Raw genomic sequence first — 18,177 nt, 5'->3', positions numbered from 1 at the left:
GGCATAGACGCTCTGGACTCCAGCAGGCTTTTATCATGCTGTCTGAGAGAGAGGGAGCACTCACGCACCCATACTCATTTCCTGCCACTTCCTGCTTTTCAACACAGGCGGCTTCAAATGTCATGCTGTTATCTTCACTGCTCTTCATTCCTGATGTGTGTGTGTGCGCGCGCCTTGTTCTGTGTATGTAGCACATGTCTGTCCTTGTGCTTTTTATACAGTCATTTATAATGACTTAAAATTGCGTTTGCTGCGCATGTATGGTTATTATTATAGGGATAGCTCAATCATAAACGACAGGTCTGTAATCGTTTCCTCAACCTGATATCGTTCCAAACCTGTATGACTTTCTTTCATTGGTAAAACACTAAAGAATAGATATTTTGTTAATGTGTATGTCTGATATTACTTTTCTAAGCAGTTACACTCAAGATTGTTGCCTGGCAGAAAATAAAAGGAGCTAAAAAGAAAGAAAAGTTTTATTAAGGAAGCAAATAGGGTCATTTTTGTCTCTAGAAATGGACATTGTCTTTTAAAAGCTGATCTCTTCATTACTTTGGTCCTAATCGTTGTGCCTGTATATGTAGGGCAAACAGAGCTGTGTTATTTTCTCACAGTTCCTGTCTTCGCTACAGGAGACTGAACATGGTGTCCTGCCCTTGAGGTGGGCACGGCCACTGGAGTGTAAGAAAGCCCACCCTCGCTCCTGCCTCTCTGTCCGTGTCCTGATCGCTCCAGTGGGCGCGCACACACACACACACACACACACACACACACACACACACACACACACACACACACACACACACACACACACACACACACACACACACACACACACACACACACACACACACACACACACACTTCCCTTTAATCCTCTACTGTATTACAGACCACATCTGAGCCAAGGACATCCTACCTGCGAGCCAAACGCCTGTCCCTTCATTTTAATTTATGTGGATTATTGTGTCCTCTCTGCAAGTGCGTCCGGTGACTAATGGGTTTCAGCAGGCTTGTATTTCAGCCCAGCATGGCCGTTTGAATACAGAGCTGCTGAGAAAAGTCGCCAGGACTTGCGAGGAGGGGAGCATGTCCGTGGCCTTGCTTACTAAAGCTTTATATGCTTTTTTTTAAAGGGGCAGTTCACCCAGAAATGAAAAATGACATGCTTGGCCTTGTCATTCCAAACCAGTATTTGGATCATGAAATGACACACTTTGCTGAATTTCCTGACTGAATGGGGATAGATGCTAAATTAGCAGCAACACAATAGTCCATGTGAGTTGTGTGCTACATTTCAAGTCTTCTGTCATACTGTATTTTTGTTTAAGGGACAGGCTGAAACTTGTTGAATTCCATTTACGTTTGTGTGAATTCAAATATAGACCTAATGTAGCTCCATCCCTTTTCAGCGCTGCACTTAATGGGCCTCATTCATGAAACGTGAGCAGAATAATTTTGTGTGTCATACCACATGTAAACCACATGTAAACGGTGCATAAAACCTTCTTTTTTGGCAAACTGATGACCCTGAGTTTGGTGCACTGCATAATAATTACAAGTTCATCTATCCTTGCCTTCTTTTTTGAATATTTGTTCTTGTAGTCTTGTGAGTTGATAACTGTAAAACATTTATAGTAATTGTGATTGAGAGTGGACAAGCGCCTTATTTACAAATGATTGGAATTCATGAACATACACGTTTAACTATCAAATCGGATGTTTTGATCGCATTTGGGGAACCAGGAGAAGGGAAGGATTTTTCAGGAAGGGCTGTTTTATGCGCAAATTGCTCAGAGTTTACTCATATTTACGCAAGTTTCATGAATGAGGCCCATTGTCCTCTGTCTTCCATTTATATTTCCACAGTGTAAAGGTTGTATGAATTTATGAATGAACTGCTCATATTAAAATCTTCCCAATTACTTTAACTCTACAATAAGTAACTCCACTTTACCAGCTATTAACTCTTCAACAGAGATGCTATAGAGCTACCACAAAAACAGAAGTTCTAAGATAGAATTCTAAAGATGGCTCTGCACTTGTTTTTCTGATTCACAAGTTCTATATATAGAACATTAGATGTTAGTGATACCAAATTACATTGGTTGTTGAATGACTTAAGACTCATGAATTGGCTTATCCCGAGTCATATAGTTTGAAACAACATGAAGGTGAATAAATTAGGACAACATTTATATTTTTAAAAAGATAGTTTACCCAAAAATGACAAATCTGTCAATTGTTTTACGTGATGTAAAATGGTTTTAAGTCAGTATTTCTATCTTTTGCTGTAGTGTGTCAGTAGGAAATACCAATTTACATTTTCAAACATTCATTTTGCCATTAATTGTAATAATCCAGTGAGATTTTTGCCAGTGAAACAGCCAGTGCTCCACACAGAGATCTGATCTCACTATCATCCAGTCTGTCTGGAATAACATGAAGAAACAGAACAAACTGAGACAGACTAAATCCAGAAGAACTGTGACAATGTCTCCAAGATGCTTCAAAAAACCTACCTCCAAAGCTACCCGAAAAACTATGCGCAAGTGCTCCTAGGGTAAAAGTTGCTTTAAACGCAAAGGATAGTCACACCAAATGTTGATTTAATTTCGTTAATAGAGGTTAATGGTAAAGAAAATCTATTTATGCCATTCTTTTTCTCATTTTACAGCATTTTTAAACAACTTTTAACAGCACTGTAGCTTTGCAGGTAGGTTTCTTGAAGCATCTCGGAGATGTTGCCACAGTTCTTCTGGATTTAGTCTGTCTCGGTTTGTTCTGTTTCTTCATGTCATTCTAGACAGACTGGATGATGGATGATAAGATCAGATCTCTGTGTGAGCACTGGCTGTTGTCAGACTTTTTGTGCAAGCACTAGATTATTACAATTAATGGCAAAATAAATGTTTGGAAATGCAAGCGACTCACTACAGCAATAGATAGAAATAACTGACCATTTTTTAGCTGTCAATAATTTGGCCACCACTGTACATGGAGTGTATTACATGGTTAACATGGAAGCTCATGTGTACGCCATAAACTATACCCATATGGGGCCATTCACACGTCGCGTCTAAAAATGCGTAGGAAACGCTCTATCTTTTTTTACATGCTTTTTGTATGTCTGCATTTTAAATAACGAACTTGAGCATGTTTGAACTTCTGTGTTTACCAAATTTGTTGTTCCCTATGTATGTCGCCTTTGGCTTGCTTAGTTTCAGGCAAAATTGTCGACTTGATTGCACAGATACTAACTAAACTAAACTGAGTTGGACAATACCATCACTGAATCAATGATGAACTGACTTTAACTGGAAAATTTAGTTTTTTCTATCGTTCTCTTGCATTATTGACACACGATCTACCGGTTTAATACGGTAAAGCTGCTTTGACACAATCTGTATTGTATAAATCACTATATATACTTGATTTGTATGTGTGATAGAAACCTCTAAATTAGTATTTCTTTGTGTTTGTGATTCTTATGGGTTTGGGAACAACTTAAGGATGAGTAAAGATGACAGAATTTTAATTTTTGGGTGTACTATCCCTTTAAATCCTTTTGTGTGTGTGTGCGCACCAGCGGCCTGCTCATCAGGGTGAGTCATACTGTGGGGCGGCTCTGCCACCTGTGATGGTGGGAGATTAGTTACACTGTACATAGCAACGCCCTTTTCATGGTTTACACTCGCCTCCATGGCACCCCCCCCCACACCCTCTCTTTTCCTTACTCACTCACTCACTCTCTCTCTCTCTCTCTCTCTCTCTCTCTCTCTCTCTCTCTCTCTCTCTCTCTCAGATTCTTTCATTTCACTCTCTACCATGCCACACTGATTTGCTCACCACACAAACAGCCACAGAAAAACTGCGCAACAGCAAACCAAAAAAGCCATGACGAGGGGGAAAATACAATAGCAGCCTGTGCGAGCTTGTTCTTTCAGTACGTGGCTCTCTCAGGAGCTTCCTGATCGCTGCAGTGGCGGAGCGCCGTGTGTGTGTGTATGTGTGTAGCCGCTTGTGTAATCGGGCTCTGGAGGAAGCAGGCAGCCTGACCCAGTTCCAGACTCAGGCAGGCCAAGAGACATCGCTCGTCGGACGCGTTGGTCGCATCGGACGCATCGGACTTGTTCTCTGGCACCGCTGATGATACAGAGACACGAGCAGAAGAGGGAGCGAGCGAGCGTACAAACGGTCCGCCTCACTTTTTTTGTCCTCCTCGCCCTGTTTCTTTGAGCTCTGCGGCAGCGGAGGCTTTTCTCTCATTCTGTGTTTCCTGTCAGCCACATAAAATGTCTGACATGTGGCCAGCGTCTAAGAAGGGAAGGTCTCTTTTCAAAGCACGCCTCTTCTTTTAAAGATCACGAGACGCCTTTGAGAGAAACTCGCGCTTGTTTGTTTTGCTTTTCTTCCTCTTTATCTCTCATCTGCATCCCACTCGAGTTTCTTTAACTTGAGCGGCGCGTGTCCACCGGCTGGTCTCCACCTTTGGCTCGGGTCTATCCTCAAGTTCAGCGAAGAGGTAAACAACATCTTGTTTTCCATAAATATGCCATGCTTTGAGATCGTACAACCTAAAGTCGTAGAGGTAGGTTTCTCACGTTGAGGGCGTGTAGGACAGTTCGTGTCTTCGTCTAACAGGATGTTTATCAACCATCTGCTTGTGTGGTGCAGTCAGTCGTGTTATTGTGTCTACAGCTACAGGGCGCTAACTTAACCGGTTGGCAAAAGCCACAAGCGAGCAAAAAATGATCGAGGACGGGCCCGAGCATATCTTTGTCCGGCGGAACTGAGATTTAAAATCGCAGGGGATTTTTCCTGGTTGTACGCTTATTAAATCAGTGGCGCGGATGACATGTGAGCGGCCCAGACAGACGGTGGGTGTCGAACAGAACTGCAGCTGTGCGGAAAGCCCCCGCGTTTTTGAGACGGGGATGGATGGTGTGCCTGTTTTTGGGTGGGTGTTGGAACAGGGGTCGTCTAGTGTCGGTTAGGGTGATAGCAGGCAGAGGTGTCTTGTGTTTTGACAGGCCTGTCCGTTCATTCCAGCAAAGTAAGCTGATTATATCGTCCTGTTCTCTCTCTCAGGAGCAAAGTCTGGAGGGGCATTTAATCTGCTTGATCCACTGAGAAGTGTACTGCCTGAAACGGTGTATGCATGTGTGTTTGAGGGAGGAAGGGCAGGGTTGCACTATGACCCATTTAGCAAACAGCTCCTTCAATTCAGCACTGTGCATAGTGCGGCTGTTTCTAATTATGCCTCTCGTATCCAGGAGAGAGAGACAGCGTTGTTGCAAGAACAGTCATTTTTAGAAGCATAGTTCACTGAAAAAATAAAAATGGTCAACGTTTACTCAACATTATTTTGTGCCAGACCTGTATGTCTCTGTTTCTTTTGAGGAACACAAAAGGCAGTGTTTTAAGGAATATCCTCAGGGCTCTTTTCCATACAAGGAGTGTAGAGGGAGGCTGTCAAGCCGCAAGTAGGACAAAATGCACCAGGAAAGTGGCCCACACAACTTTAATTTCAGGCTGTTCCTACATAAAGGTACAGCAACAAGAGAGCCCTGTTGCAAAACAGTCGCTGTAGAGGGATCGTTCATCCAAAAATGAGATTGATCATCATTTATTTGAAAACATTTTGTTCTAAACCTCTAAAATGTTTTGCGAAATCTACTGAGTGCTCTTTTCCCTACAAGGAAAGTAGATAAAGAATGTCAAGCCACAAGTAAGGCAAAATGCATCAAAACGTGGCCCATATAACTTAGATTTCAGTCTGTTCCTACATAATAATGGCATGCACGGGAATATATGAAGCAATAGCCAACAATTCATTGTATGGGTCAAATTTTTCTTTTATGCAAAAAATCATTAAGATATTAAGTAAAGATCATGTTCCATGAAGATATTTTAAGTTTCCCACCAAAAATATATTAAAAGTTTTTTTGGTTTGAGGTTTTGGACAACTTTAAAGGCTGTTTTCTCAATAATTAGATTTTTTTGCACCCTCAGATTCCAGATTTTCAAATTAAAAAAGTTGACCCTTGTGACTGATTTTGTGGTCAATGAACTACTTTTATGATGATTTATCACTTTACAATAAGGTTCCATTAGCTAGCGCAAGTAGCGTTCATCTTTTGTTAATGTTAGTTCATAAAAATACAATTTCATTGTTAGTTCAACATTGTTCAAATCAAAACCAAAAATCATTTCCATTTAGATCAGTATGAGGGTGAGTAAATAATGACACAGTTTTCATTTTTGAAATGAATGAATCTTTGTTTTGATCAGGTTACTGTTGTTCAGATCGGTTGAATGTTGGTTGGCTTTTAGTTATTTTGTGTGTGAAGTGGGATGCGTCAGGGGAAAGTGGGAAAGTACCGTTCCTCCTGTTGGGATGTGTTTTTCTCTGCAGTGTGTGGTGGTTTCTCATGAGTCTGGCTTTTCTCAGGGCTGCAGAAGGAATGTGCCTCTTTCTTTGGAGCAGGACACACACATACTGCCAGCTTTGTGCCTCTACTTAGAAACACAGTAGACAGGAAGTGGCCATTGAACTAAAGTTGCTCGTTAGAGCCGGCTTGGCCGGGAGTCCCAGCCTTCTGCTCAGTTTCACTGTTTTATGGGGATGAAGTTCTGCGGTGAGGTCATAAATCTTGTGTACTGCAAAAGTACTTGGAATACGGCTAGCTTTGTGTCTCTGAGTATGTTCGCAATGTCATACTGCAGTAGTACTCTTAACGGCATGTATTGTTAGAGTATTCTTAAATATGTATGCATGGAATACCAAAATGTGCAGTCTTCCACTTTGTCTGACAAATGTGACCCTGGACCACAAAACCAGCCATAAATGTAATTTTTTTAACCTTGAGGTTTATACATCATCTGAATAAATAAACTTTCTATTGATGTATGGTTTGTAAGGATAGGACAATATTTGGTCGAGATACAACTATTTGAAATTCTGGAATCTGAGGGTGCAAAAAAATCTAAATATTGAGAAAGTTGCCTTTAAAGTTGTCGATCATGCTGAACCATGTTATTGTCAATGCACATTAACTTTGGATGCCGCATAGTAAAATATACTTGCCGCATCTTGTGACAGTTTTAATAGGGACGGAAGCAGCACACTTGCAGTGCATTTTGAAGCCTGAGAACTGAATTAGTAACAGTTGTGATTGAGACATCCTAAGGGTAAACTACCCCCCTGCAAACACTTCAGGTGTTTATGGAACATTGGATATGGTGTCTTCCTCCACAGCCGAACTCTGCTGGAGGAGCAACACTGTCTGTGAGCTATATGATGCAACAAGTCTAGATCAGTGTCAATGCGTTCATCTCACACTTGCAGTCTAGGCAGCTTAGTCATCGATAATGGGAGCAGTCTGCTGCTCTCAGAGCAGATGAGGGGTTACTGACACTTCAGGACATGACTGACAGCTAGCTTCATGAAAGGTCTCAGTATGATTTCATTATGCTGGGTTGCCCAAATGTTGCCAACAAGCAATGTTGTTCATGCAAGCTCAGGCCTGCTCATATGCAAATTGGGAATGTGATGCTATTTGTGGTCATAGCTTTATCGAGAAGAGTGCATGTGGTGACTTAAGTGGTCTAGCGAATAACTGCTGTCTGCTGTAACCGTTTTTGCATTTGAAAACCACTATTTTAAAGGTGTTGTTAAATTGGAATTACACAAATAAGTACAGTCTTACTATAGGGATTTGATTTGGGGATAGTTGTTTAATTGTGCATGATTTACTGTTGTTATTATAGTATAACTGCATCAGCTAAAAGTATTACTGTGTATTTTTACACAAAAGTGGTTTTTAAATAAAAATGACAAAAACACAATAACTTTGGATGCCACATAGTAAAGTAAACATGCTACATAGCAAGGTCCTGTGACACTTTTAGTAGGCAGTATACATAAGATACTGCACAGTAAGGAGCACACTTACAAGAACCAAATTAGTTCACTTCCAGAATAAAACATGCCTAATAATTTACTCGCCCCATGTCATCCAAGATGTTCATGTTTTTCTTTCTTCAGCCGAAAAGAAATTAAGGTGTTTGAGATTTTAGGATTTTGCTCCATATACATGTACTGGACTTCAATGGTGCCCAACGAGTTGAAGGTCCAAATTGCAATTTCACTGCAGCTTCAAAGAACTCGTCATGATCCCAACCAAGGAATAAGGGTCTTATCTAGCAAAACGGCTGGCCATTTTCTACAAAAAATAAAAAAATAAAAATGTATATAATTTTTAACCACAAGTGCTCATCTTGCACTACTGTTTATAAAGCGAACGCGCAAAGAAAGTCAAATGCTCTAAAGATAAAACAACGGTGTCAGGCGATTTTGAAGTTTGAGGAGAAAACAAAATGGATTTTTTCGCCCTACCCTACATTTTTGAACCAAAGTACACAGACAAAAAACTAACCATGTTTGACTTTTCCAGCGTGACTACGTAATGCGTGGAGTCATGGACACAGAGCTAGTGAAAGACAAACATTTGTGGTTTAGAAGTATATATACTTTTTTTTTTTTTTTAAATGACAGATCGTTTTGCTAGATAAGACCCTTATTCCTTGGCTGGAATCGTGTAGAGCCCTTTGAATCTGCATTGAAACTACAATTTGGGCCTTCAACCCATTTGGCACCATTGAAGTCCACTATATGGAAATATTTTCCTCAAAAACCTTAATTTCTTCTCGACTGGAGAAAGACATGAACATCTTGGATGACATAGGGGTGAGTAAATAAACATGTCTAAATAGACTTAAATAGTATTTTTTTGTAAAACATACTCCAACAGCCTTTTTTTTTTTTACAGTGTATCGAAATAACTGCCACTGTTTTTACAGATTTTGAGATATTTGCAGCCCACCGACTTGGGTGCATGTGCAATAGAGACAACAGAGAGACATATTTATACGTTCAAAGACAGACCGAGCGACTGCCCATCACTGTTAATAAATGCTTCGCTGCGAGATCCTGCACGTGAATGTGTAAGCGCAGTCGGCGTTCCTCCGTGACCTTCATCAGATAGTGTCATCCCGGAGCGCCCCAGCCTCCAGCGCACTTGGCTATGCATGAACCCCCCTCACAGCTCCGGCGCACATTCCAGTGCACTCAGCCTTATCAAATATTTATAGCTGAATTACGGCCCGCTGCGCAGCGCCCGGCCGAGGACTGTATTTTGGAGATGCTTTGTCTGCACACAGTCGGCACTGTGCTTTCTCTGAAAGAGCTCCTCCTTTCATTGGCCTCTTTTTGTTCTTACAGAGGGAATGAGATACATGTGTTGTGCGCTTGCAGTTGTGGATCCACTCAGGTGTATTCTGTATTCTGGAGACGAGCAGCAATTATTGTGCTGTCTGTTTGGCAGCATGATTGTGATGAGAGGTAACTCCCTAATGACAAGTGGCAGATGTGACCCAGATGCAGTCGCTCAAGGAAGTGCTCCTGTGTCTCTCTTCTCGTCTGTGTTTGTGTGTGAAAGTGTCACAGGGGTGATATCGTTTCTGATGAAATATGAACTGCAAAACGCTGCAGTTGTGGTAATGTCAAATGCTTAATTTTGCATAATTGCTTAATTTCGGCAATAGACCGATTGCTATCAAAGGTCAACCAGGTTTTAAATGGAGGAATCACTGAGTAAAACATCATCGGTTGCACCTGCAGTGCTGCTCAGAGGACACTGTGTTTTTCTCTCTTTTGTATATTTTTATGTTTTTCCCCGCAGCTGCATCAAGTGTGCATTTTCCTCAGCTCTGTGTTGTGTAAATGTTTTTATTAGAACAACAAAGCCTGGTTTTCCTTTAAGAGACGTGGATCTGCTGTTACTATATTTATCTGTCCTAGAAATGGCTTGTGTGACTCTAGCCTTGATTCAACTCCCTATACGCCGAAGAGGAACTACACGACAGCAATGTCTGATAAATTCACGCTGCTTCTAGTAAATAATAATCACAAAATTAGTTTGAGATGCTCTCTGCACTGTTCATTTTAATGTTGAATGTCAGAGTTGTCACTCATATCAAACGCAATATTTATGTGGCTTTCAAAGCAAGAAAGATTTATAAGCATGTGAAAGTTTTAAGAAATAAAGCACTCCAGGCCTTGCTGTATTGTGAATGACGCAGTGACGCGACTGCAACCCCTTGAGCCATATCTATTTAATTATAACACAGCCGTGAGTAAAGCTGGAGAAATCCACAGCGGTAATGTATAATTGCTGTTTTTGCTTTGACATTTCTAAAATGGCCAGTTCATCACTGGCCAGTTCATAAGAAGTAAAGAAATGTATATGGAGGATTTTTTTTTTTCTGATTAGAGTAGTCAGATTCAAAGGTTTGCATTGCTAATTCAGTTAGCTCTAAATTTGATTTCAGTCGGATTGATTGAGGTGTTTACATGAAGGCTTTCAGTCCGATTGAGTCCTCAATCAGATTATGAACAGATTACTGGGTTGCATGTAAATGTAACTAGTATCATGCATATACCATGATTCAACTGTGGGTTCGGTTTGAATATCATTTTGTTTTATGTACTGTCTGGAGTTTAAGAAATGCAGGTTTAATTAAACTGTAGGAAATTATGTTGTGCTGCACACAAATAAATTAAATATTGATGCAAAGTTCTAAATTATGGATGCAACCCATATTGACACAGCCATAGCATTAAGTGCCTTATTGCTAAAATGGCTGTGTTGCATTGTGAATAATATTTAAACATAATTTATGAATAATATTTATATTGCAATATTTTATATAATACTTCACTAAGCAGATGCATTATGTACTATCATTTAGCTAAAAGATATAGTCTCTTGACCTGTGCAGTTACATAAACTAATTCACTTTATAGTTGTTACTATTGTACACTACCAGTCAAAAGATTTTTTTTATGTTGTTTAATGTCTTTTCTGCTCACCATTTTATACTCAAATGTTTTAAATTTTGATGATAATAATAATTAAAATTGTCTCTTGAACAGCAAATCAGCATATTAGAATGATTTCTGAAGGATCATGTGACACTAAAGACTGTAGTAACGATGTTACAAATTCAGCTTTGAAATCACAGGAATAAATTACATTATAAATATATTCAAATAGAAAACCAGTATTTTATATGGTAAAAATATTTCCAAATTTTACCGTTTTTGCAGTACTTCAGATCAAATAAATGCAGGATTAGTGGGCAAAAGAGACTTTAAAAACATAAAAAAATCTTACTGTTCAAAAACTTTTGACTGGTAGTCTATAACATGTATATTAGCATACCTTGAATGTTGTACTAACCAGTTAGCTTCCAGAACTGGAACTATGTCTAGCAAATCCTTCGGTAGAAACAATTTTAAATAGTAACTCTGTTTTAATAGTAGGTGAGTACTCTATATAGAAGTCGAATTCAGTAGCAGCTCACTTGACTGCTTGTGAGGCTGATGAAAGGTTTATTTTAGAAGTGTAAATCCACAGCTAGTCTTTCCCCTGCTGCTGCAGGATCAGGTTTAGAGAGAGATATGCAAGCAGAAAGACAGTCAATACAGATCGTCTGAGCTCATATCGCAATAATCAGAATTATTCAGCTAGACTGCCCTATCACAAAGATCGGTGGTTAGACGCTTACACTGTTTACTGGTCTAAAACTCTTCCTGTTGGTGACTGTGGTTACGTTTCACTTTCAAGGGCTGCTTTAGAGGCATCCAGACATGGGCATGTCTATCTGACCTCTGTTGATAGAAATAGAAATGGTAGGTTGTGCAGCCAAAAGTCTAGCATGGATTACAAGCACATGCTTTTTTTTAAAGACTCTTTTACAGTGAACAATGATTGCAACTGCATTTAAAAGTTTCAAATGCTTGTTTTGATAATGCACTCTAAAATGTGACAGACTTTTTCTTTTTTGTACATAAATACAGTCTTAACTTCTTAATGACCTTGTTGGAATTATGGGAATGTCGTAAATGAAAAAACTAAAGTGACATCTAAATCCGTAAGCCGCTAGTACATAGTATTTAGAGTTGTACAGCACAGTTGTTGTCGTGAAGAGTAGATTGTGATGGTGATCATGTGCAGCCAGTCCCATGACTGCCGTGTCTGCGTGTCCTATGAAGCCTGCTTTCCTCCCAGTGACCAGATGGCATGCCATTTTCACTCGCACACACACATTCTAAGTTCAGCTGCAGTTTTGTACTCTACTGTGAGGCCGGGCTTGTAATGAATCCAATTACTGTCCACTCAGTCCAGCTCTTGTGTAGTCATACTAGTGCCAATTTAACCTTCTGATTCAATTAGAGTCTCAGGAAAGACCTCTGATCTAAGGTGAAGCTGCAGATGTTTACTGTGCCGTGAGAATGTACTCTCAGAGCCCAAACTGTGTTTGGTTCACACAGGCTCATGGTCATTAATGCGTCTGTTGCTTGAGTGGCGTTGTGTCCTTTTATTCAAGGTGCATACAGGTCCGCATACAGGTCCTTAAGTCTTAAAGGGCACCTATTATGCTTTCTCTTTTTACAAGATTTAATATTGGTTGTGGGGGGAAATAGTTTGTGTTTAACCTTGGGTTTACACAATCATTGGTTATCTTTAGGGATGCACCGAAGCCGAACAAAATTAAACACTGGGCCGAAGGTTTTTTGTGTTATTTCCCCCCATGTATTTCGCCAATTTTTCACCATTGCATAAATTAAATAGCCAAAATGCACTTTTTACAGTTTTGTCTTGCTTTTCAAGAAAAAAAAAAAATCAATTACAAAACACTGAACATCTTTAACATTCTAGTAGACATTATAGCCTACCAAAGCACAATTTAACTTAAAATTAATAAGTTAGTAAAATAATATTCTTTTGCCATTTTAAGACCCCTTTTTGAATCAGGCATATGTTTTTAATGTACAAATAAATGCAGCCTTGCTGAGCAAATGAGAATGTTATAATAAATGTGTTAATAGAGCTGTTGTAATGATTATTATCATTATTTTTGTCTTTTTTTATTTTATTTTACAGAACAACAGTAAAATTACAATGCTAACATTTATGAATGTTGACTTTATATTTAGGCGGAAACCCGCAAGAAGACCTCAGTATTACTTTTTGCTGATAGCAGCAGATTTATGACACTTACTTCCACACTGCTGCATTATGTGCCTCTATTTGATTGCGTCATGTCATGTCATTATTTGGTATAATTTATTCAGCGTTTTTGATTATTTCTTATTCAGCCAAACACCGAAAGGCTTTTTTGGCTATTTTCGGCCAAATAATTTCGGTTGCCAAACATTTGGTGCATCCCTAGTTGTCTTGGTTCACCCTGTTCACCTAGGTTAGCAGTTAATTCTGAGAACTTAGGTTTCAAGAACTCACTTTTTTGCATATGTACAATGTTGTTGTATTAACATTGTTCGAATCACAGGAAAAAAAAAAAGAAGAAACCCGTAGGTGTGTTTTCTTTCACGGTTCCTCATTTTTAGCCGTTCCCTCAGATGCTGAAACTAAACACAACACATGAAAGTTTCTGTAACTGTATAAGTCATGTGAATATTCAGTGAGGTTATATTCTAGTACAGTCTCTTTACAGTGCTGACCCCCATTCAAAATAGTGTGAAATGTTATTTCAACCCAACATAAAATTTGTGTAACAGCTTTTAATAGACAGTCACATGCAAAATGTTTTTGTGTTATTGTGCTGTTTAGGTTGGATGGATGTGAAAGGCGACGCATCAAACTTATTTGTGTTCCATTTGAGCTGTCAAGCATAAAACACTTACTTGATTTAGCTTCTGACGCCCAGATCATTGACTAACCAGGGTGTTTTCTCTCCTTACAGACGTTCAAGCCGCTAGTAGGGAAGTCAGTGTTTGGGTCCATCACAGCCATCGAGTTCTTCTCTGACAGACACCTGGACTTCTTGACGGATGAAGGAGCCTGTCAGCCCTATCAGGTAAGAGTCTCTCCTTGTCATTGGTTTTGCAGTTACATTAGACTGTGTGTTTACACTAAGCTAAAAGTTGACCCTTGTTTATATACAAATTTTGGCTTTCAAGATTCTAGACCCTCAGGTCGTGCATCCTTATTGTGCGTTCCTCGAATATCGTTGCTAGTATTCCCTCGCCATCTGAGTATGTTGCCTCCGGCTGAAAACTAATAGGTCCTGTTGGGTGGATGGGTATACAAGCTGGTCAGCTACATGAGTTTGCCTCTGTGGCGGAGCGCTAATAAGGACAACAAACAGCCTCTTCTATTGTTCTGTGCTGCGCCACTCTCATAAACAGCTTAATTAATCTAGCTTAGATAAAACACACAGTGGCAGAGAGAGAGGCTCTGAAAACAAACACACATGACAGATGGGAGGAGATGCTCTCCACTGCTGGATTCATATTCACGACATGTTTTATCCCCAGTGTTGTGGGCTCACCTCCATCCTGCACGACGGATAATGAAAAGCCATCTGCCAGCAAATTATCGACCGCTCTCTCCCCCTGAACCCAAACCTGGGCGTAGCATGTGTGGGGAAATTGTGATAAATTTAAAAGCGGGTCTTTGTTTTGCATTGGAACGCCTGTGTTCGCATTTCCGTAGGTGATGTGGACTAATCGAGTTTAGATCTATGAGGTTGCTTGTGGTTAATCTCTGCAAGAAGTAGAAAAGAAGAAAATAAATGCTGATGGGTTTATGGTTTGCAGTAAATGCGACCAACTCTTTCTGTCATATTACTAATTATTGTCGACCACAGCAAGTTTAATTATTATTTGTGACCCTGGACCACAAAACCAGTCATAAGGTTAAATTTTACAAAACTGAGATATATACATCATATGAAAGCTCAATAAATAAGCTTTCTATCGATGTATGGTTTGTTAGGATAGGACAATATTTGGCCGAGATACATCTATTTGAAAATCTGAAATCTAAGGGTGCAAAAAATCAAAATACTGAGAAAAACACCTTTAAAGTTCTCCAAATTAGGTTCTTAACAATGCATATTACTAATCAAAAATTACATTTGGATATGTTTACAGTAGGAATTTTACAAAAAATCTTCATGGAACATGATCTTTACTTAATTTCCTAATGATTTTTGACGTAAAAGAAAAATGGATAATTTTGACCCACACAATGTATTTTTGGCTATTGCTACAAATATACCCCAGCGACTTAAGACTGGTTTTGTGGTCCAGGGTCACATTTAATATAGTATGTTTATATATACAGTTAAAGTCAACAGTTTACATACACCTTGCAGAATCTGTAAAATGTAAATTTTGTGTTATTTTTTATTTAGCACTGATTTGAATAGGATACTTCAAATACGAGATGATAACATATAGTCCACAAGAGAAAATATTAGTTTTAAAAATTACCTTGTTTAAAAGTTTTCATACACTTGATTCTTAATACTATGTTGTTACCTGAATGATTCACAGCTGTGCTGTTTTTGGTTTAGTGATTACGAGTAACTTGTTTGTCCTGAACAGTTAAACTGCCCACTGTTCTTCAGAAAAATCCTTCAGGCCCTACAAATTCTTTGGTTTTTCAGCATTTTTGTGTATTTGAACCTTTCCAACAATGACTGTATGATTTTGAGATCCATCTTTTCACACTGAGGACAACTTGAGGGACTCATATACAACTATTATAGAAGGTTTAAATGCTCACTGATGCTTGAGAAGGAAACACAATGCATTGGGAACTGGGGGTGTAAACTTTTGAACCGAATGAAGACGTTTACATTTTTCTTCTGGAGCATCAATTTTAAGATGAAGGATTTTTCTAAAGAACAGCAGGCAGTTTAACTGTTCAGAATAAACATGATTCTCAAACAGGTAACAGCACAGTATTAAGAATCAAGTGTATGTAAACTTTTGTACTAGGTAATTTGTATAAATTCAACTTGTTTCGACTTGTGGTCTGTATGTAAACGTCTTTTATGTAAAATATCTTTTTTAGGTCAGTACTAAATAAAAAATAACATGCATTTTGTATGATCCCTCATGTTTTGGTTAAATAATTGCCATTTAGCAGATTCTTTAAAGTGTATTTAAACTGTATTAATAACCTTAGGGGTGCATTAATATAGATTGTTTGTAATGCTGTTGGTCGACAGCTATTTTCTGATGTCTGAAGTGCTATTTGTGTGGTGCATTTGTGCGTGTTGCCATCCATGTTGCGCATTTCATATCAGTCGCTTATGAGATTCCTTTGTAATTAGGTAGGTACTTTAGAGCTAATGTAGACATTTAACCACAATGCAACTCAATGCAGAACATGAGTGTACGAGAGGAAGCAGGCAGGTATTTCTTCATCTCTACAGCGCCACTCACAGCCAAAAGGAGTATCCCTCAATCCCTGCGTCCCTGACTCTCACGGGACCCTGACACATTCCAGCACATCATCACGTTGTGAAAACAAAAATCCCGCCCCCTTTCAAAAAATCCAAAGTCTGACCTCCGAAGTGCTTGGGAACTTGTTTGCTTGCTGGAGTGTGATGAGCTGGCTTGCTCACATCCTGTCTTGGCCTCTTTTCTCCTTCACGGATTTTTTCCACAGTGCAGCCCGATCCAGGGATGGATGGATGGATGGATGGAGGAGGGGCTGGAGCCCAGGAATCTGTTTGGCATAATCGCAACAATTGAGGCTCTGTGTGCGAGGCCAGCCGACGAGAGTGAGAGAGAAACAGAAAACAGGAGTGCTGTTATGGTGTGCATTACTGGAAGAGATGTCTACACGCTTGTGACTTACACTCATTATTCTCTGTGGGCTACATGACTTGGGTCTGGGCATGCATTTGCATTCGTTTATCCTTGAGTGGGATAGAAGCGGAGGAATTCGACCTCTGACCTCAGCGTGGCCGCTTAGAGGACTTGAGAACTCGGTGTAACAATGAAACGTGCTCTTGTTTACTGTCATGGCTGTTAAGGTACATTTACACTGACAGCCATTAAATTACTGGAAGTCACCAAGTCGTCGTGCTGTTGGTCTCCAGTCACTGTATCCAAGTTTATCACTCCTAGATAGATTCGCTGGACGTTTATCTACATTTTCTAAGCTTATTTTGTGCAAATTCTGCAGAAATGGGCATAATAACATCATAATATTATAGTATGACATGACCCTGGACCACAAAACCAGTCGTAACGGAGAAGTTTGCTTCCAGAACAAAAATGTACAGATAATGTACTCAGCCCCTTGTCATCCAAGATGTTCATGTCTTTCTTTCTTCAGTCGTAAATAAATTATGTTTTTTGAGGAAAACATTTTAGGATTTTCTCCATATAGTGGACTTCTATGGTGCCCCAAGTTTGATCTTCCAAAATGCAGTTTAAATGCGGCTTCAAACGATCCCAAATGCGGTTGTTAAAGATCCCAGTCGAAGAAGAAGGGTCTTATCTAGCGAAATGATGTTGTTGTTGTTGTTTTTTTTTAATAAATACAATTGATATACTTTTTAACATCAAATGCTCGTCTTGTGTACCTCTGCATGAACTCTGTTTTTTTTTTCCAGTTCAAGACAGTTAGAGTATGCCGAAAAACTTATTTTCTCTCTCAACTTCAAAAAGATGAAACACCCTTAACAAAAAAGGTAAAACAGCAGGACAATTTTGAAGTTAAGGGAGAAAATAAGATGGGAGTATTTCGACATACCCTAACTGTCTTGAACAGGAAAAAACAGAGTTCAGGCAGAGCAAGACAAGACAAGCATTTGAGGTTAAAATGTATTTAAATTGTAATAAAAAATAAAAACAGATTGTTTCACTAGATAAGACCCTTCTTCCTTAGATGGGATCGTTTACAACTGTATTTAGGATCGTTCGAAGCCCCATTTAAATTGCATTTTGGAAGTTCAAACTCGGGGCACCATAGAAGTCCACTATATGGAGAAAAATCCTGAAATGGTTTCCTCAAAAGACATAATTTCTTCACGACTGAATAAAGAAAGACATCTTGGATGACAAGGGGGTGAGTACATTGTCTGTAAATTTCTGTTCTGGAAGTGAACTTCTCCTTTAATTAGCACGGGTATATTTGTAGCAATAGCCAAAAATCATTGTATGGGTCAAAATGATTGATTTTTCTTTTATGCCAAAAGATATTAAGTAAAGATCATGTTCCATGAAGATATTTTATAAATTTCCTACTGTCAATATATATTAAAAACGTATATATATAT

General features: G+C 39.2%; 1 protein-coding gene across 2 annotated transcripts in view; it reads left to right on the top strand.

Annotated features, from left to right (window-relative positions):
• Positions 1 to 18,177, top strand: part of jmjd1cb (jumonji domain containing 1Cb) — a 177,696-nt gene that overhangs the window by 113,440 nt on the left and 46,079 nt on the right. Inside the window, exons 1-2 of one of the 2 annotated variants that reach the window (XM_073828557.1) lie at positions 3,944 to 4,528; positions 13,837 to 13,950. Coding sequence is in view for 1 of the 2 variants with exons in the window: in XM_073828556.1 (XP_073684657.1) it covers positions 13,837 to 13,950 (114 nt within the window). In the remaining variant the exon portion in view is untranslated. Of the gene's footprint in view, positions 1 to 3,943; positions 4,529 to 13,836; positions 13,951 to 18,177 lie in introns of those variants that run through there. The other variant, XM_073828556.1, reaches the window with a different exon arrangement.

The sequence above is a fragment of the Garra rufa genome, chromosome 22, assembly GCF_049309525.1.
Source record: "Garra rufa chromosome 22, GarRuf1.0, whole genome shotgun sequence".
Taxonomy (NCBI): domain Eukaryota; kingdom Metazoa; phylum Chordata; class Actinopteri; order Cypriniformes; family Cyprinidae; genus Garra; species Garra rufa.
The sequence above is the reverse complement of the archived record's forward strand: the minus strand, read 5'-3'. Positions and strand labels throughout refer to the sequence as shown.